The sequence below is a fragment of the Callorhinchus milii genome, unplaced genomic scaffold (genome assembly GCF_018977255.1).
Source record: "Callorhinchus milii isolate IMCB2004 unplaced genomic scaffold, IMCB_Cmil_1.0 Scaffold12, whole genome shotgun sequence".
In the NCBI taxonomy this organism is placed as follows: domain Eukaryota; kingdom Metazoa; phylum Chordata; class Chondrichthyes; order Chimaeriformes; family Callorhinchidae; genus Callorhinchus; species Callorhinchus milii.
The window spans coordinates 16,817,804-16,838,566 of NW_024704753.1; the positions used below are offsets into that span (position 1 = coordinate 16,817,804).

A 20,763-nucleotide genomic window follows, 5' to 3' on the forward strand; every position below is an offset into this window, starting at 1 on the left:
TTATGGAAAAAGTCATCCTCAAAATACAAGATGGTCAATAGAACCTTTTGAGGAAACGCTTTGAAGGCTGCAGGCCAAAATTCCAGAGGAGGAGGAGTTATGGAAAAAAAATGCCTCCAGTCTCGGGAAGATCGCCAAAAGTAACATTTGAGGAAATGTTTTGCAGGCTGCACGGCAGAATTTCAGGAGGAGGAGATATGGAAAAAATTATCTTTAAGCTCCAATATTGCCAAAAGAAATGCTATATTATGGAAGAATTGCTTTCCAGGATAGCATTCCAGAGGAGGAGGAGTTATGGAATAAAAAATCTTCAGTCTTTTTGGAGAAAATGTTTTTTCTAGTATAATTTCTCGTAGGGGATATTGAAAAAGTTGTCTTCAAGCTCGATTGCCAATGATTTACTACATTTGGAAGAAATAAATTCCAGAGGAGGAGGCGTTATGGAAAAAAGGATCCTCAAAGTCTGAGAAAGATTGTTAGATCTCTTTGTAGAAATGTTATACAGAATGCAAAAAAAATGCATTTGTGTTTTTTGGAGGAATTGCTTCCTACTATAATTTCCAGAGGAGGAGGAAATATGGAAAAAATCATCTTCTAGTCTCTCAGACTCGGAAAAAACTCCTCTGTTGGAGGAAGAAGATTGCCAGCTAGAATTCCGGAGGAGGAGGTTATGGAAAAGTGATCTTCAAGTCTGACTGTTAGAATAAAATGGTATCTAAACAGAAATACTTTCCAGGATGCAGGTCACAGTTCTCGAGGAGATTATTTTTATTTCTGCAAGCTTACACAGGAAAGTGGTATTTAATTTTTTGAAGCAAATTCCTCCACAAGTGTTGAATTACAGAGGAGCAGATTCTAAAAAAACAGAGCAAGAATCTGGGATCCTTAAACAATGTTTTAACAGTGGTCTTGTTTTGTTCAACACAAATTTACAACTCTCATGGCTCAGTAGAAGCGTGATTTTGATTGGGGAAAAATGAATGTCTCTTCACAATATTTTCAAGATGGCTACGATGGTCCACAAGTACCATCAGAAAAAAATCCCCACCAGGAAAAGTACAGGTTTGTGAGCATTACAATACGGCATCCCACTCCGCCACCCTCACACCCCCCCCCCCCACACACACACACAAAATACCACATTTAATCAGTTTTATGCATTTTGTAGGTTACTCTTAGGTCGAAGTGTGGAATCTGCTTCATCTAGTAAACCGAGATAATTTTCCAGCAATGGGGGATCCAGTCTTATTGAGGTGGACCTGTAAATTAAATAGATCATTAGACATGACTACAATACTTAACATCTCGTAAACCGTTTATCGTTTCATCTTTATATCAGTTAATCTGAAACGATGCTAAATTACACTTTGTCCAGATTCAGTATTTCATAAGATTCTGCGCATTTCTACTTTCCATGTTTGACACATGATCCCAGCAATACAATATAATCTGGGTTCCTGGGCAGGAGTTTGCGGTTGATTCCGAACTCTTCAGTGGTGCGTTAGCTGGTAGAGAGCGATAAGAATAATAATCCTTGCATTTGACATCGCGTTTTTCACGTCTTCTCGACGTCTCAAAGTGCTTCACAGAATAGACTGTAAAGTGAGTATGTTTGTGGGTGAAATGCGGCAGCCGATTGCGCACAGCAGCGTCCCCACAAACCGCCGTGGGTCGAAGTGGCCAATCTATTATTTTTTTTTGAGGGATTATTATCGGCGACGAGGAGACCATCCGAGCCCAGGAACTATGCGTTCCAAGTTTTTCCACGAATCAAGCAATCACCGAGAGCCATCCTTTCAGACCCCAAATTTCAGTTAAGTCACACCAAGGCTCCAAGACTTCAATATTAACCGATTAACTCTCCCGTCGACTCTGGTAACCGTTAGCCCAGCCGTGCGCAACTGCCTGCCGCGCGTCGCCCACCAAGTACGGTCCAATCCGCTCGGCAATGTATCCTGGGAGGCGCTTTGAGGCGCCTCGAAGGCGCGATGAGACGCTATGGTCAAACGCGGGGATTATTATTATCATTATTAATATTGTTATTCTTTGTGAAGCACTCCGTGAGACAATCAGGCGCCACAAACCCACCAGCTTCGGTGTCGGCCGGGCCGGGCCGTCGTTTCCGAGCGGGAACCGGTCCAGGGCGTCCGTCCGTCCGTCGAGGCACGCGCTGGAAGTCAAAAGACGGATGGCTTAACGACCGACCATTTTACCCTCTCCCCCCACCCCACCCTTACCCCACCCACACGCCCCGGTTCACCGCACCCGAGCGAGTATCCCCCGTGAAGCGCTTCGGGGCTTCTCGAAGACGTGATAAGGATTATTGTTATTTAAACACCATTCGAGCCTCGTTACAAACCCAATGCGCCATCTCTTTCATAACTTTACCTCATGGATGGATGGACGTCTAAGAGAACTCACTGCAGGGAGGTTAGTGAAAACCAAGTCACCCCCCCCACCCCCCACGCAGCCGCGGCCCCTTCGAACAGCCGTTGCTCCTCTCGCTCGCGCTCAGAAAACCGTTGAAACCGTTGAGCGCCTCAGACCGGGACCACGTGGGGCCGTCCGAGCGCGCGAGCTCCGTTTTCAAATCCCAACGCTTCTTTTCGGTTCGGCTTTCGCACGCGCGCACGTGTGTGTGTGCGCGCGCTCAAGCCTCACCTTACCTCTCCGTCGTCCTGAAGCGATAATTGGTTATGAACGCCATCGTATTATTATCGGGACGTGACTGCAGCGCTGAGCTTCGCGTTACCGCCACACGCGTGGCCGCGCCTCTCCAGCCTTTCCCTCCAGGACCACGCCAGCTGAAGCACGTGACGGCGGCTCTCGCTGCCTTTTATAGCCGGCTCCGAGCACGTGACACCGCCGAGCCGGTGACGCCACCGCGCGCGGCGGCGCACTCGCGCACGGGCGCACCCTGGCCTCCACGCGCCGCTCCGGACGCGTGACGCGTCGCGTGACGCGTGACGCGACGCGTCGCCATGGCCGCCCCCCCCCCCCTCGCGCGCTCTTCCCTTTCAAACCGACACTGATCTTCAAGTCGCTCTAAACCGAAGAAACCGTTAATTTTAAAATTCAGAACATTAAAATTCCACCTTAAGGTACATATATTTATCTCTATATACCCACATTACATATTACATATCATCTCCATATCTATTTATGTATTCTATATCTATATCGACATTTTGATATATTGTATATTATCCATTTATATCTGTGATATATTATATTATTATATATTGGTTCTATATATATATATATATATATATATATTAACTGTGAGGGGCTTTGCTGGTTTAGATACCGCTTGGATTCTCTGCCTCTGGTTACCTGGCAGTGGGGGGGGGTAGGAATCCGGTTGTTAGTCGGTTGGCGGATCGCTTTCCAGAGGGTAATAATCCCTCCCAAAAAAATATAATAATAATAATAATAATAATGACGATAATGGTAATTCGCGCGCTCCACAACACAAGCGTTCGCGGGTCGCCGAGGGGCGCGCCACCGGCCGCCGCCCTTCGCCCGCGCAAAAAAAATTACGCGGTCGATTCGCTTTGCGGTGTGTATTCTGCGAAGTCCGATGGCGATTATTAGTGGGTGATGGTTCTTGCATTTGCGGCAGCGCCTTTATCGTGTCTCAACGCGCCTCACGGAATGTGCTGTCGTACTTCGTTGTCATATATAATAATAGTCCCTCCAAAAACCCCAAACAGTAATAAATCGGTCATTTTCAATCCACGGCTGTTTGCGGGACGTCGCTGTGCGCAATCGGCCGCCGCGTTCGCCCACAAATATACAGTCAATTCACTTTACAGTGTGTTCTGTGAAGCGCTTTGGGACGTCCTCCCGACGTGAAAAGCGCTGTATCAAATGCAAGGATTATTATTATTATTATTATTATTACTTCGCAGAGTGCAGTTCAGTTGAATGACGATATGATTGGGATTACAAATCGCATTTTTTCCCCTTTGGCTATGAGGTTTGATCTAATATTACTCTCTTCTTTACTGCAGAGGTATAATGACAGAAGATAGCGTCGCTTGTGTGATTAAAACACCAGTCCCGCTCCAAATTGGGGATATAAAATCCAACTCCGGGAAGCCTGGTGTTTTTGCAATTGATATCTCTTTTCCACGTGAAAGGGGAATTAATGTAAGTAATATATTGTTTAGCCTCTTACAGTGGGACTGTTGTGGATTTATATCAGCAGATTAGGCTTTAAATCAGAGTACTATATCTAAGGACAATTTGGATTTTTAGAAAATAGATTCTCTTTGCTGTTTGCTCCGATTTCTACTGCTGTTGGAACCGATGGCCTTTGATTTCCCACAGTATAAATCAGGCATTTCTTTCAATAACATATTGAAATATAATCAATGTATACCGCCACTGAGTGGGCAGTGGGCCTTTATTTGTAACCCGATACATCAGTGTAAAGAAGAGCCAAGTATATGGCTTCTCCTTTCCAAGAGAGAGACAGAAAGTGATTCACCCAGTTTCTCGCAAAGTTACTAGTTTTGAAGTATACATCACTTGTAACAGATCATTTGTGTGTGGAGATCTAACTGAGGTTCAATAAACTACAAGGAATTTAGAACCAAACACTTGATTTGTTTTCCACCAGGCGTACTGCTCCCAAGACCCCTTTTCTCACTTCTCCTTTTACACCTATTTGATGGCTAAGTAATAATGAAGCAATTTCACACAAATCGAGACAAGATTTTAATCTGCTATAGTAGGACATTTTTGATCATCTCAATTTATTTTACTATTCAAAAATATCAGTGTTCAATTTTTTAAAATTGTTTTTCTAATATTGTGTAGCTCTAGTTCTGCCTTTCCATTATATGCTCATTGATGCTCTTAATCCTGATTTTCAATCACTCTTCACTAACAGCTTCGGGCCATCACGTTTAAGAATTACTACACTGCTTTCTTAACTATACGTATTCACCGACCTGTTCTCTCAGAGTCTGACAAAAAAACGGCAAAATGGAATACCTGTACAAGGAATTTACCTCTGATGCCCAATCCCCATGCTGAGAAGGGATCTCAGGACTACTTTTCTGTTCATAAACATCAGGTCAGGCTTCATTCCAAGAATATGTGTATCAATGATGAATATCCTATGTCTGAAAAGGCTGGATAAACTGAATCTTTTTTCTTTGGAGCTCACATGGTTCAAAGGGGATATGATAGCATATAAGATGATGGAAGATTTAAATAAGATGAACAGGGAAAGATTATTTGCAGTGGACAGGAGGTCTAGACCTAGAGGACAGAGTTTTAAAATCATAACTGGGATCTCCAGAACAAAGATTAAGAGGAATTTTTTCAAACAGAGAGTGGTTGGAGTGTGGCATTCTCTGCCTCAGTCTGTTGTTGACTGTGTGTACATTCTGCTGCAACCGTGTGTACATTCAAAAAAAGGATGGACATATGGTTGAGGGAGAATAAAGTTGAGGGATATGGGGAAAAGGGTGGAATATGGAACTAGATAAGCCGAATGGTCTGTTTGGGGGCTATGGATCTCCAAGTGCTTAATATTGAGGAGGTCTGACTAACTCTGAAGTATTGTATACAATGCAGCATATTAGCATGCTTTACTATAAACACAACTTTTCTTATAATGTGTTTGCACTGTAATCCCTATTCACTGTGCAATGGCTTGTACAGAATGGTGTGAGTGGTTCAGATGCTGCTAGGCACTGCCATCACAAAACCTAAACTAGGTGAGAAGAGTTTACTGTTTCAGCAATGGAACTCGTGGTATTTTGAAGGCTCTTGTGACTGACATAAAATTAAATTGCCTGACGGATTAAATTGATCATTATCTACAGATGCTGTGCGAACCAAATGGGGTGACAGCAATGCGCCTGATTCTTCGACAACCATCTCCAGTTTGGCTAAGTTTTTCAGTAGAAGACATCAAACTATATGAATGTGACCAGGATGTAAGTACAGTTGAACCCCCTTATAAAATATTTCATTAAAACAGCTGTTATTTTACAACATAATTGACTTTTACTCACCCAGAAAATTCTGCTCCATGGGAATTTCACCAGCGCAAGACAAAATAGCTGACTTCCGGATCACCAGGTCATGCTGGTGTGACTTGAAACCGCAGGATTAGCAGTGGCTTGTTGACCGACGTTGAATTTTTGGCTTCCCACATCCGGCCAAAAGTTTCTTCTTTCGGCATGCATGATGCATGCAGAACACTGACTGAAGATCACACTCCATAAAAGCACTTGTTGGGATGTTATAGGCCCCAAAACAACAACAAATTACATTTGTATAACACCTTTCACGTTGGGAGGACGTCCCAACCATGTTATAACAAGGCTCCACTGTTTTTAAAACTACCCATTTAAACAGCAGTGGTGTGGACCTGCCAGTACTGAATCACTTGCGCTATCTTACTTTATATCTCAGGGACTGGATTTTGACATGTCAGCATAACATTAGTTGCAAAGGTGTCACTATTTTCAATTTCTTGCAGGTCAAAGCAGAGGGATCTATTTTATTGGTGATGTCAGCCTCCAGTTATTTCTAACATTTTTTTTCCCACTCAACCAATTTATGTTCAACCATTTGTTTTATAGAATCTACAGAGAGGAAATGGATCATGGCTGTCCCATCTTACTCCACTGGAGAGACCTTTGAACTTAAATGTTGTGAGTTTGACTTCACTGAGTTTCACAGCTGACTGTTGTATTTCTGCACCTAGGGAATTTTTTCTTTGGTGATTTTTATTCGGCTTTTTTTTAAACAATTTTTGTGCTAGGACGGATAATTAGATACTCATGGGCAGGTTTTATGCTGTTTGAGAAGCAGCAGCTGGAATAAATCGAAGACTGGGCAGGGCAGGAATTACCTGCAACCGCATCATTGAGGATACATTATGGATTATGGTGCACGAGTGCTTTTCAAATTCAGTAATGTTTTTTATTGTAATGTGGCATATTGCATGACAGTGCTAACATACAGAGGTATTAACTATTGATGAAGAACCACAGCAACTTTTGGCAGTATAGGGAGAAGTCGTGAGCTGAGAAAGATCAGCAGAAAATTCCAGAAGGCAAACGTAGCCTGGACCTCAATTGTTTGTTTTTCAAAACTTTCATTAATTTACTTTGCATTCATGCACAAGGCTTTAACCCAAACTTATACCAAATCTGGGAAGGCGACCTTTGCTTTGTGTTATCTATAAACCTACAAAGATATGATATAATTTAGTTTGCTTGCTTTTCATTTCAGACAAAGCAATAAAAATTTCCAAAGACTAACTTTGTGATCAATAAGTAATTTATCATAATGAGTGTGCCATGGTGTGTTTCTGTTCTTCGTGCCTAACTGTGTGCTATTCCTATGTGTATATTTCCTTCAAAAAAATTTTTTTTAAAAATGATAATTTTGTCACTCAATCCACGACTGTTTGTGAGACACTGCTGTGCGCAATTGGCTGCCACGTTTCACCCACAAAATAATCACTTTACAGTGTATTCTATCAAGCGCTTTGAAATGTCTCAAATATGTGATAAGGCGCTATATCAAATGCAAGGATTATTTTTATTATTTTCACTAGACTTAACTTGTGGTCACTTATCTGAGTGAGACACCGGGAATCTGTTCCTTACATTAAGGAGCAGCTATAGATCCAGCCCTAGACAAGGTCCATTTCTTGGTCTCTGATACTGAAAATTAAGCTTACTGATTCACTATTAAGTATACTTGTTTTAGTAACAGTGTGATATTTTTTGCCCCACTCTGGACATTTTCTGTTTTCAGTGCTTTGAATACCTCATCCCACAAACAAAAAAAACAGCCTAATACTTGGGAGTATTCGATAGAAGATAGCTTACAAGATGCTGGGAAGTAAACTAATGGCAGGTGTTTTCTTGAACTAACTGTAAATCTCCTTTAACAGGGCCTCCCCGATCCTGAGGCTGTGGCTTCCAGTGTACAACACATGTGGCTGTTAACTGAAATGGTTCGAAACACTCCGACTTGCACCCGTGTTGGACGTTTTGATGTGAGTATTGTTCTCCAGCAGTGGTAGGTACAAAAAAAAATCAAAATCAATGTATAAAGAAACTGAAGGTAAAACAAACCGGAACACTGCTCATCAAAGTGCAAAGTTTTTTCGAATAATTGAAGACTTAGTCTCGGCAGTGGTAAACCTTTTAAAAATATTCCAGTAGTGGAAGTCTGAACGGTTTGCCACCCTCCCTTCTCCAGGCCACTCCTCCAATGATTGTTATTTCAATACCCCCGAAAAATCCTGATACTCAACCCCGGCTTAATTTGTCACCACCACTTAAGTCATCATGCTGGTAATATCCTGGCGGTATTTAATTACGTATGCCTAACTTGCCACTCCTGATAACTCATCACTAAGCCACTTTCCCTTGGAGTGACGAGTTATCAGGAGTTTACTGTAATTGCCTGATATACATTCATTTGCCCTACCTACAGGTGGATGGTTCCTATGATATCAACTTGCTGTCCTACACCTGACTGCTCCATCCTACAATACAATTTCTTCTGGGAAGGTCTGAATTCAAAGTATCTTATGTGTGAGTGTACATGCTCCTCCAGGTTTGTGTGACTCGATGTCCTTAACAAAGCTTGAAGTGTCACAGGACCCTTTTTGCTATTTGCCAGACCGCTGCTTGTTATCCGCATATTAAGTTATTAAATCTGATAAACTGTTGATTTACCATGCGTCAATCAGATAATTTAAATGCACTGATATATGCCTAACTCCTGTATGTTTTGGTAAAGGTGGGGTCTTAGAGCTGAAATAAAGCTTCCACTTTTGGTTTATCTGTATAATTCATTACATTACATCAGAAAGAATTAAACTTTACTCCTGCCATCTTAATAATTACAACAGTCTTTTACAATCCAAGAAACCTGAAGCACTTACCATCTTGATAGATGATGTTGTGTTGTTCTTAGTTGCTTCTCCAAATTAAGATCACAAGTTTTCTCAGATTTGAGATGGCATGCCATTGGAGTCCTCGGAGGATAAAGCACTCACTTTCCAAGCGAGACACCTGGGTTCACTTCCAGGCAGGGCGAAACCTTGGGCAAGTTTCCTTACTTCACACGCCTAATAATAATCCCTCCAAAAAACAAAACAATAATAAATTGGTCATTTTCAATCCACAACTGTTTTTGGGACTCTGCTGTGTGCAATTGGCTGCCCCGTTTCGCCCACAAATATACGGTCAATTCACTTTACAGTATATTCTGTAAGGCTATTACCGTAAATGCGAGGATTATTATTATTATTAATGACCGTCAAGTCATTACATATCCTGCATGGCTGTTGAGTTTAGACAAGATCTTCAGAGGCAGAACAATAGCATTTCACTTCACAAAGGTTGTCTAGCAGAAGGAGAATAATACAACTATGGCAACTATCCCTACAACACACTCACAATTGTACATCAGTACCTCAGACTCACAATCCATCAGCACAAGTATGGGATATGTAATACCTACCACACTATGCAAAGTTTTCGAAAAGTTCCAGTCTCATGATCTGCTGTCAGAAGAATCATTGCTACTCCTTACCTTGTAAATTCTGTGCCAGTATGGAATGGAAGTACTGAATATGCTCTGTTGCTGCTCAGTTGTATCTTTTTAACAATTTCATAAACACATGTATTGCATTTGCTTCACTGTGCTATCATATTATCAGTCAAAAAACATTTTTCTCCTCTCATCTTGGAGTTTGACCAGAAATCGACTTCCGACAATATAATAACCTATTTGTTCTGATTTGAGATCAGAATAGGAACCATAAACTTATCAACACTAGAAGGAAGCAGGCCATTAGCCCATTGTGTCTCTGCCAATTCTTTGAAAGTCTATTCAGACCCAATGACCAGTCTTTTCCCCATATTCCTTAGATATCAATCATTTTCCTTCTTGAAAGTTAGCATGGATCCTCCCTTGACTACTGCTCTTCACAGGTAGTACTGCTTCCACATACTAACCATCTGTGTAAATATATCCTAACCTCCCCTATTTACTGACTAATACCATAAAGCATCATTATATATCCATTACGGGCATTAATAGGGCATTTGCGACACATACTCGCTATTTATGTAAGCAGGAATTCTCAATTATGAAGTAGATAAAATGTAAGCACTATATATTGGATGGAAATCTGCACTGTAGTACAAATTGAAGATCTTGTGTTTTAGATTAGTCCTTGTGCAGCTCTACATTACTCAATATCTTAATATTGATTTGAACAATTTCAGACCATAACAGCTGACCTCCCTCTCCTCCTCCCCCTCTTCTGTGACCATTACCACATCATCTGGGTCCCAGACCTTAGTCTCTGGTCTGCCTATTTTGTTGCAATTTCGCCCCCCCCCCGTTTGGCATTATTAACACCTCTTTAACCCATCATCCCATCCTCTACCCCATTTTATCCATTGTCTACCTTGCCTTGCCTCCTCCCTCTCTCTTTGAGCCCTTAAAAGCCTCTCCCTCTCAACACGCCCCAGTTCTGACGAAGGGTCATGGACCCGAAACATTGACTCACTTCTTTCCCCATAGATGCTGCCTGACCTGCTGTGTTCCCAGCGACTTCTGTTTTTGCTCTACATTACTGTTGATCAAAGCAAATTGCCAACCTGATTTAATTTTAGAAGCTTTAGTGAATGACAAAAGGAGCATTGTCTTCAATGACGTATTGCTTGAATTTGATGCTTCGTTATATAATTGTGATTTGCACAGCACAAGGCAAGCTATTAAGCGGTCCACAAAGTGGGGTGGGGTGTCTGGCACATGCAGAAACCCAACACGATGCTCGAGTCCAAACCATACTGCAGAGGGTTCCACATAAGTATAGTTTTGTCGGTCTGGTGTGGGATGTGCATTCTTTCAAAGATTGTAGGCACAGGTTGGCAAGAACCAAGATATGGGGACCCCAGTACATTGGCTACCACTGGAGTTTTTAACTCGTGAACGTAGCAAGCTTTCCACTGGCACCGCCTTCCATCACCTCCGGAATGTCGCCAGACTACGGCACTATCTCACCCCTCACGCGGCTGAAACTCTGGTCCACGCCTTTATCACCTCAAGGCTGGACTATGGGAACTCTCTCCTCGTCGGCCTTCCCGGCCCTCCCTCCACACTGCAGGTCATTCAGAACTCTGCAGCTCGTGTACTGTCCCGCACCAGACACCGCGACCACATCACTCCCACCCTCGCTCGCCTCCACTGGCTCCCCATCCCCCAGAGGATCGAATTCAAGATCCTCATCCTCACCTACAAGGCCATTCACGGCCTCGCTCCCTCCTACCTCTCCGACCTACTATCCCCCTACCTACCCGCCCGTACCCTCCGTTCTTCTGGCTCCGGTCTGCTCCACATCCCCCGCCCCAACCGCCCTACCATCGGTGGCCTTCAGCCCCGAGGCTCTGGAACTCTATCCCCCAGTGCCTTCGCCGCCTCCTCCCTTTCCTCCTTCAAGGCCGGTCTCAAGACCTTTCTCTTTGACCGAGCCTTCAGCTCCCCTCTCGACTCTCTACCCCCTCCTCGCTCCCTCCCTTCCCTCCCCTCACCCTGACCATTTGCTCGGGTCCCGACCCAACTGTACAGCGCCTTGGGACGTCCTCCCGACGTGAAAGGCGCTCTATAAATGGAATCTTGTTGTTGTTGTTGTTGTTGCTTGTTCAGCTAGAATCAAAGCCTATTAGGACTTCCATTTGCAGGGTTGATGATCAGATAGGACACAGTACTGATTGAGTTCCAAAGTTCATGGCTTGAGCATGTAGAACCGAATTAGCTGACTCCGCAGAGATAGCCTAACGCTGGGGCAATATCACACGCACCATCTGTTTTACTGGGTTCAGAGGATTGGCAGCCTGCAGCAGCGTGCCCCAAAGATCAACAGTAATCATTAATAATGATAATAATCCTTGCATTTAATGTAGCGCTTTGTCACATTGTCGAGACGCCCAGCGCCTTGGGCCGCCCTCCCACCGCGAAAGGCGCCCCCTACGAACGCGGTTTTTTTTCTTGTCGTCTCGAAAGCGCTTCACGGGAAGCGAGTTGACTGTATTTTGTGGGCGAAATACGAAAATATAAAAGTCAACAGAAGGGGTTAAATGGCAGAGGTCCCCAGTGCCAAATTTGCACAAGTCCTGAAGATGAAGAGGAAAGTAGCTGAGTATTGTGGAGTCCTGTAGCTCAGGGGTTAGAGCACTCGCTTTGTAAGCGAGAGACCTGAGTTCAATTCCAGGCAGAGGGCGAAACCTTGGGCAAGTTTCCTTACTCCACACAGAGCCTAATAATAATCCTCCAAAACCAAAAACAATAATAAATTGGTCATTTTCAATCTACGACTGTTTGTGGGACAGTGCTGTGCGCAATTGGCTGCCGCGTTCGCCCACAAATATACAGTCAATTCACTTTACAGTGTGTTCTGTGAAGCGCTTCGGGACGTCCTCCTGACATGAAAAGCGCTATATCAAATGCGAGGATTATTATTATTATTATTATTATTACACTCCCTCTGGTGTGTGCACTCAGCCCCAAGGAGAGCCCCTCTGGCGATCAGCTGCTCGCCCCTCCCTCCTGCCAGCGGGAAGCACTGCACCCTGGGAGTTGCGGTTCGCGCTCGCCGCCCCGCACCGCCCAGGCCTACAGCTCCCAGAATGCCCTGCGCGCCCCCCCGAGTGACTGCGCATGCTCGGAAAGTGGCTGCTGCTGCTGCTGGAGGCAGAAGGGAGAGCAGACACACAGCTGTCAGTCAGGCAGTCAGAGAGGGAGAGGGAGGGAGAGGGGGTGCATCATGCTGAGGGTCGGTGTGGGGCTCAGGCTGGGGCTCCGGTCGGGGGCCGGAGTCCGTCCTCAGGCAAGATTCAGCCACGGCGGATCGGTGAGTGACCGTGTCCCCGGGGGGGGAGGGGGGGGGGGGGAGGTGTACCGTGACCGCACAGCCAAGGCATTGCTGTGGAGGGGAGGCGTTGGGTTGGGTTGGCGAGGGGTGGGTTGGGTTGGCGGGGGGTGGGTTGGGTTGGCGGGGGGGGTTGGGTTGGGTTGGCGGGGGGGGGGGTGGGGGTGGGTTGGGTTGGCGGGGTGGGGGTGGGTTGGGGTTGGGTTGGGTTGGCGGGGGGGGCGGGGTGTGTGTTGGGTTGGCGGTGGGGTGGGGTGGGTTGGGTTGGGTTGGCGGGGGACGGCGGGTGTGTGTTGGGTTGGCGGTGGGGTGGGTTGGGTTGGGTTGGCGGGGGTGGGTTGGGTTGGGTTGGTGGGGGGGTGGGTTGGGTTGGGTTGGCGAGGGGTGGGTTGGGGTGGGGTGGGTTGGGTTGGGTTGGCGGGGGACGGAGGGGGGTGTGTTGGGTTGGCGGTGGGGTGGGTTGGGTTGGGTTGGCGGGGGGTGGGTTGGGTTGGGTTGGCGAGGGGTGGGTTGGGGTGGGTTGGGTTGGGTTGGGTTGGCGGGGGGGACGGCGGGGGGTTGTGTTGGGTTGGCGGGGGTTGGGTTGGGTTGGCGGGGGGGACGGCGGGGGGTGTGTGTTGACACGGGCGCATTGGCAGCCCGTCACGACTGGACCATAATAAAAGGACGCCGGCGATGCATTGGCGTCTTGTGCTACGACCGGAGACGTTGGCTGGAGACGTTGCACTAAAGCCCAAAAAATGAGAGTAATTGGGTCGCTCGATCCACGGCGACGCTGCTGCGCGCAATTGGCTGCCGCTTTTCGCCCACAGAGTACACAGTCAATTCGCTTTGCAGTATATCCTGTGAAGCAGGTTGTGACGTCTTGAAGACGTGATAAAGCTCCATATCAGATGCAAGGATTATTATCATCATCATCATCATCATCAGACAGGCTCTTCGCAAACCAGCAGGAGGAATTGGCAGCCTGGGGGGGATTATTAGATTAGATTGGGTGGTGGGGGGGGGGGTAGAGGGATTATCAAACCATCCCTCTGAAGTATGAAGATCCTCATCTTGCTTGTATCTGTCGGGCTACCGGTGCTGCAGCATTTTGGGTTGATTGACGATGAAAAAATAATTGAGTTGCAGACTTTTCGCAGTTAGGTGGCTACGTCCGCTCTCCCCTTTGTTTAACTACTGTGCACAGGACCGGCAGGAGTCTTACAGTTCTGAAGCGGCTTCTATACGGTACAGAGGTCGCTCTTTTTTTTTGGTTTGGTTTAAATTACACTTGTTACCCCTTTCTCGCAGCATCCTATGTCAGGTTGTTAACCTTTTTTTTTGTACATTCTTGTTTTTGTGTTCTTGTTGGCAATCCTGTACATTATAACGTTTCAGACTTTTGTTTTAAAAATGAACTTTAAATTCAAGGTCGCAGTATGTTGAACTCTGGAGTAACTTTGCAACTGTAATATTTTCAGTTGATTTCTAATCTGCTTGATCTACTTGATTTATGGTGCCTGAGCTACATGATTACATTACTGCAGTCACTAAAAGGTATAGGTTGGCTATGCAATGCAAAATCTGTCAGATGTTTTAAGATGGTGCGAATGTGTTCGGCAGTGATATCCATTTCTGTTTTTTGGTTCAGGAATCTCTCAGGAAGACCCCTCTCTATGACTTCCATCGGAGCCAGGAGGCTCGGATGGTAGATTTTGCAGGATGGAGTATGCCGGTTCAGTATAAAGACAGTCACATTGCTTCACACTTACACACAAGGGAGCACTGTTCACTGTTTGATGTGTCTCACATGTTGCAGGTAAGGCCACAACTTAATACAGACTGACTGATAAACTTGGCCCTTACCCTGGAATCCATACATTTTACCTCCATTTCCTTACTGCCGACTCTCTATCTGTTCAGTTAGAGGTATTTTTTGGGAGGTGTAGTTTTATGTGGCCCCTTGACACTTTCACCAGTGTAATATTTAGGTATTTGTTTTTAAAAAAAACATGCTAACACCTACACTTGTTTTAAGTTCCTCTTGAACTTACCTTGACAGTGCTGATTCTATATATGCCCTGTCGTGTATTTTTAAAACATATACGTAAGCTCATTCAGATCTGTATTTCAGTCTAAGGTGGTGGGGAAAGACCGAGTGAAGTTCATGGAGAGTTTGATCGTTGGGGACATTGCTGAGCTCAAAGAGAATCAAGTGAGTAAAGTCTTCTATAAGAGGTGCATTCTTCCTATTCTGACCGTCTACTCTTCGTGTTAATGATGGTGCTCTTCAAGCCGATTAAAACAAATCTTTATTTATCAATTTAAATTCTGGTAGGTTTTGCTATAAAGTACAAATACTGCGCTTTTTAAAATTTAACTTCAAGCTTTTTTAATCAAGGCCTGTAGTCAGCAAACGATGGCATTCAAAAAGAGTCGATGAGACGAATCAAGAAACAATAGTTAGGTGATTTTAAAGGCTTGTAGATTGTAGGAAGAGGGCGAGACTGAGTGAAGTGAGGTGTTCCAGTCTTGTGGTCCTGGGAAAAAATGAGTTAGCTGAAGTTAGCAATCAGTTTTGATTTTAAGTTAGCGATGATGAATGAGGGATAAAATCTATGTTAAATTATTGTCACATAGTGGGGACGTTGTGTGGTTAAATACGGCACTATTTTCCATAGAATATTTATGCCTCTCTGCTTTTCATGACCTCACCAGTCATCCTTTGGCCAGCGATTGGGGGATGTTGGATGCATCTAGCTATTCTGTGTAGAATATCTTCTCTTACTGGTTTGCAAATAAGGGTCAGTGAATTATGTATTCTCTTGTGACTCTTTGCTTGCTTTGTTTCAGGGCATGCTGTCCCTCCTTACGAATGAGAAGGGAGGTGTCATTGATGATCTAATAGTGAGCCAGACATCAGATGGGTATCTGTTTGTTGTGTCGAACGCTGGCTGTGCTGACAAAGATTCTGCCCACATGAAGGTCTGTTGATAAAGTCTTGAGGGTAAAGCTCAAGGACTGTAGAAACAAAGGTGTTTCTCTTTCTTACACTAATGTAATTGAGATGGGGGGTGAGAGGCAGTTATTATATTGTCAAGTATTATAAAATTGCTGATATTTTTCATAGAAACGCCTCTTCCAGCTCATGATCAGGGACTTATTGAGCTTTATCAGTTCATTCCTGGGTCTTGTGTGAGATTTGTAGCTTTATTTCCACCAACTGCTACCTCGGCTGAGATAGTCACACTCACAGCACAGTCTGGGATATGAAGGTGCATGTTTCTCATCTATGTAGCTCAGTACTCACCAAGGACACAGATATTCTTGGAACTAAGAACCAATTGGAGGCCGGTGGGTAGGCATTGGATCTGTTCCCAGGGAGTTGCAAATGCTTCTGCTGATATTTATCTTCTACCCAGTGGAGCACATTAGTGGCCCAGATCCAATAAAGAGCCAGCTCCAACAAGGCTCTACGTACTGTTTGCTGGCACAGAAACCTGCACACACTGTTCTAACATCGCATTACTGTTATCAGTGACTGAATTTTCTGTTTTGTAGCGTAAACTTGCAGAGTTTAAAGCTGCTGGATACGATGCTGACTTGGAATTTTTGGAAAGAGGATTGATTGCGGTGCAAGGTAACTTACTATATATCCTGTGCGCAATCGGCTGCCGCGTTTCGCCCACAAAATATAGAGAAGCGCTTTGAGACGTCTCGAAGACGTAATTAGGTGCTATATCAAATGCAAGGATTAGTATTATTTTTAGCCTGCAACTCTCATGTCCATGTTCAACATAACTGTTATACTCGTGCTGTTCGCTATATAGAATTATGAATGGCGATGAATGCTCAGTTGTAGGAATTATTTGTTCCTCCAGCTAAGTGTCTGCACATACACAGCTATCAGTGGAACCAAATCCCTTCTGATCGAGATACTAGTGCGAAGAGCAAGAAAGTCTCTGCATTTTCTCTCTGTGGAAGTTAAGCTACTTTAGTTCCACACCCATTCAAGTGGCCACCTGAAATAGTTGACCTATTGTAACAAGTGGCCCGAGCATTTGATCAGTTCTCTGCTGTGTCCTTGGAGACGATGTTTGTTCTGTGCACTGGCAATCCTTATTTTTGTTCCTAACGTAATTTTCCTATCTGTGCTTCAGGGCCATCAACTGCGCGGGTTTTGCAGGAGGGCATGAGCGACGACCTCAGCAAGCTGACGTTCATGTCGAACGCGGTGATGACTGTGTTTGGGGTTCCGGGCTGCAGAGTCAGTCGCTGCGGATACACTGGAGAGGACGGGGTTGAGGTAGCTATTTCTTGCTAACAGTGTACTGGAGCTCTTTTAGTAATTAATTGAGTGGGCAGGGTTATGCGGCGCAATGGTGTGCATTTACACGGTGCCCTACACACGGAGCGCTTAAAAGATAACACGGAAGAATAGCAATTGGAAGCGTGAAAGCGCCAGGCATTGGAATTAAAATATCTGGCGAGATGGAATAAACTGGCGTAACAGCCTCGATGGGCTGAATGTCTCAGTAATAGCATTCCACGTATAAGCTGTGTCTGAGAGGGATGCCCTACCTATTCCTAATCTTATGCCCTGTTACTCAGTGAGATGTCGTTACTCAGTGAGACTCTTATTTGCACCTTACTGGAATTTGGGAACTGTGTTTGTAACACTCTTCCCCAGGCACTTATATTCTGGAGTTTAACTGAAATGGATTGCTTGAATTTTTGTGCAATTTAGGAATGTGAGCATAGGGAAAAGGTATTACCTAGTTTATGAAGGGATCAAGCCCTAGAGGGATGTGAAAAAATTGAGTGATAGAGGAATACAGAGGGATTTGCTGCTGATTAATAATAAAGTAATAATAATAAACCTTGCATTTGATACAGCGCCTTATCACGTCTTTGAGACGTCTCAAAGCGCTTCACAGAATATACTATAAAGTGAATTGACTATATTTTGTGGGCAAAATTAAACCGTAAAAACTTACCTCGATTTGTGATACAAAGAAGTTCGGTAAGGATTTGAAGTGTAAGGATTTGATTGAGAGATTGGTGAGACATTCTCCCGACTCTATACCTCAGTGTTAATTATTCTTGTTGTTTTAGATTTCTGTTCCAATTCAACGCACTGTTGAGCTGGTGGAGTCTTTGTTGAAGCACAGTGAGGTCAAACTCGCGGGCCTTGGATCCAGGGACAGCCTACGCCTCGAGGCCGGACTCTGTCTCTATGGAAATGACATTGATGAGACCACCACTCCAGTGGAAGCAACCCTGATGTGGACCATAGGTAGTCAATGGATTTCTTTCTCAATGTCTCCTTATTCTAGTCTAGTTTTTATTTCTCCTATGTTCTCCAGGCAACATGGGGTGCTCTCCGTTACTGAGACATTACTGTCATTTCTGCCCGTGTTGAATTCTGAATGGACTGAACCTGCTTTGTTTCTTCCTGTTCGTCCATAGGGAAACGTCGGCGTGTGGCCGGGGATTTTCCCGGAGCTTCGGTCATTCTCGGGCAGATCAAAGAGAAAACGAAGAGAAAGCGAGTGGGTCTGACCTCGACAGGCCCTCCCGTCAGGCAGCACACCCCGATCCTAAATGCAGACGGAAAAAAAATCGGTGAGTTAAGCTGGAATGGGAGATTGAGATTGCGAGGTACACAAACCTTTTCATTTCAGTCAGTTGTGTCTCTCACGAGCACACCTCATCGTGCTCTAGGTAGGAGAACTCGGCAGATGTTCCGTTTGCTGTTTTTTGTGTAATCTGTCCTTCGGGGAAAGGGGAAAGAAACTCCTCTGATCAGTTAACTCAGCATAGACTAGAGTCCTAGTCTTTCCTAGTTTCAGTTTAGCCACGGGCAGAATGGCTTTAGCGTTACTGTTCTGAAGCAGAATTGGAGATGGATACGAGCTGCATAGAGCTCTAAAGTGATCTCCTTTCACCGCCCTCCAACCACAACACTGCTCAGTGAGCGCAGTGTACTCAAGCGCTCCGGGACCCTTGTAAATGCCAAGTGGGTTCCCAGCTTCTTATTCTGTTGCTAGCTCCATCAGCCACCATGGCTGTAACTTGTATTCCAGATATCAATAAGAAAACAAACCACCTGAGGAGGTTAGTTTCTGTTCTTCTAACCCCGTTTCACATTATTTGACCCGCAGGAGAAGTGACCAGTGGCTGCCCATCACCCTGCCTGAAAATGAACATAGCCATGGGCTACGTGGAGTCACAGTACAGCAAGGCAGGCACACCCTTAAAGGTGGAAGTTAGGAAAAAGATTGTGGATGCTGTTGTCAGCAAGATGCCTTTTGTGCCGACCAAATACTATATTGTCAAGTGATCTTTGCCCCTTTTCGAGCGGAGAAAGAAAGGAGTAGAAATCTAATGCCTTGAACAAGAGATCTGATGAATTTCAGACTTTACCACAATTGCGCTCATATTAATTCGCGTTATTTGGGTATCATTTGGTTGAGACTTGAATAGTGTTTGGGTGTTGGTTCACAGAGGTGATTTTGTGAACCGATGTATAATGTTTTATATCGAGAAACTGCAAAATACCTGTTGATTGTAACATTGGTATCCAGAACACTGAGCAGTTTCAGCAATGACTTTTGGACATTTGAACAACAGATTGACTTTGTAGCTCAGCACTGTATTCGGCTAGTTTTTTAACCATCTCACACTGTTGGGACATCTGTCCACAATTAGTCAACTAACACCCCTTAGGTGTCTTTCAATTTTGTACATAAATAATTTGTAGGTCACTGGAGTTTATATTGTAAAATAGAATTATTGAAATGTACAAACTAATCAACTTGCAAATAACTCATTTTAAATTTAGATGTAATTTTGTACATGTGTTTTCCTGATGTGATGATCAAATATTACTGCATTTCATTATATTTAAAAAAAAGTATCCTCAATGGTGACAGTGATGTAATTGCTCATTCACCTCTTTGAGCCATGATTTACTCTATGGAACGATTGGTGAGGGAGTCTGGTCACAGATAGTGTTTGTAGTACTAACCACAGTTTTTCTGGATGATCATGAACACTGGGATAATAATAATAATCCTTGCATTTGATACAGCGTCTTATCACGCCTTTGAGATGTCTCAAAGCGCTTCACAGAATAAACTAAAGTGAATTGACTGTATTTTGTGGGCGATAGGCGATATCAGTGGCCTGAGACTGGTCAGAATTTCACACAAGATCAGTTTCTCAGGGGAAATTGGGAATAGCTTTCAACATGGGCACTTTTAGGATTGTTAAATTTGTTTCACACTATTTTATTGTGCAAATCAATGTTCGGAGGTCGTGCCATCGGGTTTCACAGTGCCAGTCAGGAAAGCAGACACTGCTGCATACAAGAAGTTCGAAACCTCTCAGGATCGTTGATTGAAAGCCTACTTTCTACACATTCAGTCTGCTCCTCGCAAGTACTCTGATGAATCACTGGAAATTTTGCAAAATCTTAAACTTCAGTATTTGCCTTCGTTCTTTTTTTTTTACATTCCGGAGACTTCGACGCTTGATTATAAAGACGTTTTCTATGTGTGCGTTTGTACGAGGGGAGGGCGGTGGCGGTGGCGGTGGCGGCGTGGGGTGGGGGGTGGGGGGGAGTTGTAATCATGAGAGATTGTACTGAAATTATTCGATTAAAAAAAAAAATCGACGCTTTTGTCTCCACGCCTGTGTGCATTTATTTATTTGCCTCGCAATTTGCTTGTCGCCTGATTATTATTATTATTGTTAATGATAACAATAATAATTTGGTCACTCAGCTGCTTATTATTTCATTCACTGTTCACTGAAGGACATGGGGTGGGTGGGTGGGGGGGGGGGAG

General features: G+C 44.4%; 2 protein-coding genes and 1 long non-coding RNA gene across 6 annotated transcripts; 2 read left to right on the forward strand and 1 right to left on the reverse strand.

Moving 5' to 3' along the window:
• Positions 1–1,124: 1,124 nt before the first annotated feature.
• Positions 1,125–2,829, reverse strand: LOC103176709. Of its 3 annotated transcripts, none has more exons than XR_487621.2 (3): positions 2,667–2,829; positions 2,089–2,170; positions 1,125–1,259 (listed from the first exon to the last, which is right to left on the reverse strand). It is a non-coding gene; the product is annotated as an uncharacterized LOC103176709 (long non-coding RNA). The 3 variants fall into 3 exon arrangements; XR_487622.2 differs by having other exon boundaries at positions 2,662–2,829; XR_487623.2 differs by lacking the exon at positions 2,667–2,829 and adding an exon at positions 2,389–2,600.
• Positions 2,830–2,998: 169 nt separating this feature from the next.
• On the forward strand, positions 2,999–8,835 carry nicn1 (nicolin 1). Of its 2 annotated transcripts, XM_007890424.2 has the most exons (7): positions 2,999–3,101; positions 4,014–4,152; positions 4,898–5,083; positions 5,841–5,954; positions 6,606–6,677; positions 7,931–8,035; positions 8,479–8,835. In XM_007890424.2, the coding sequence occupies exons 2-7, from the start codon at positions 4,021–4,023 to the stop codon at positions 8,518–8,520; spliced, it is 651 nt and encodes a 216-aa protein (XP_007888615.1). In that variant the 5' UTR covers positions 2,999–3,101; positions 4,014–4,020; the 3' UTR covers positions 8,521–8,835. The 2 variants fall into 2 exon arrangements, with proteins under 2 accessions (XP_007888615.1, XP_042195712.1); XM_042339778.1 differs by lacking the exon at positions 4,898–5,083.
• A 3,933-nt stretch (positions 8,836–12,768) lies between these two features.
• On the forward strand, positions 12,769–20,040 carry amt (aminomethyltransferase). The gene is made up of 9 exons (XM_042339772.1): positions 12,769–12,913; positions 14,565–14,732; positions 15,048–15,128; positions 15,767–15,898; positions 16,475–16,553; positions 17,074–17,219; positions 18,029–18,209; positions 18,383–18,538; positions 19,078–20,040. Exons 1-9 carry the CDS (start codon positions 12,827–12,829, stop codon positions 19,254–19,256), a joined length of 1,209 nt encoding a protein of 402 aa, XP_042195706.1. The 5' UTR covers positions 12,769–12,826; the 3' UTR covers positions 19,257–20,040.
• Positions 20,041–20,763: the final 723 nt, after the last annotated feature.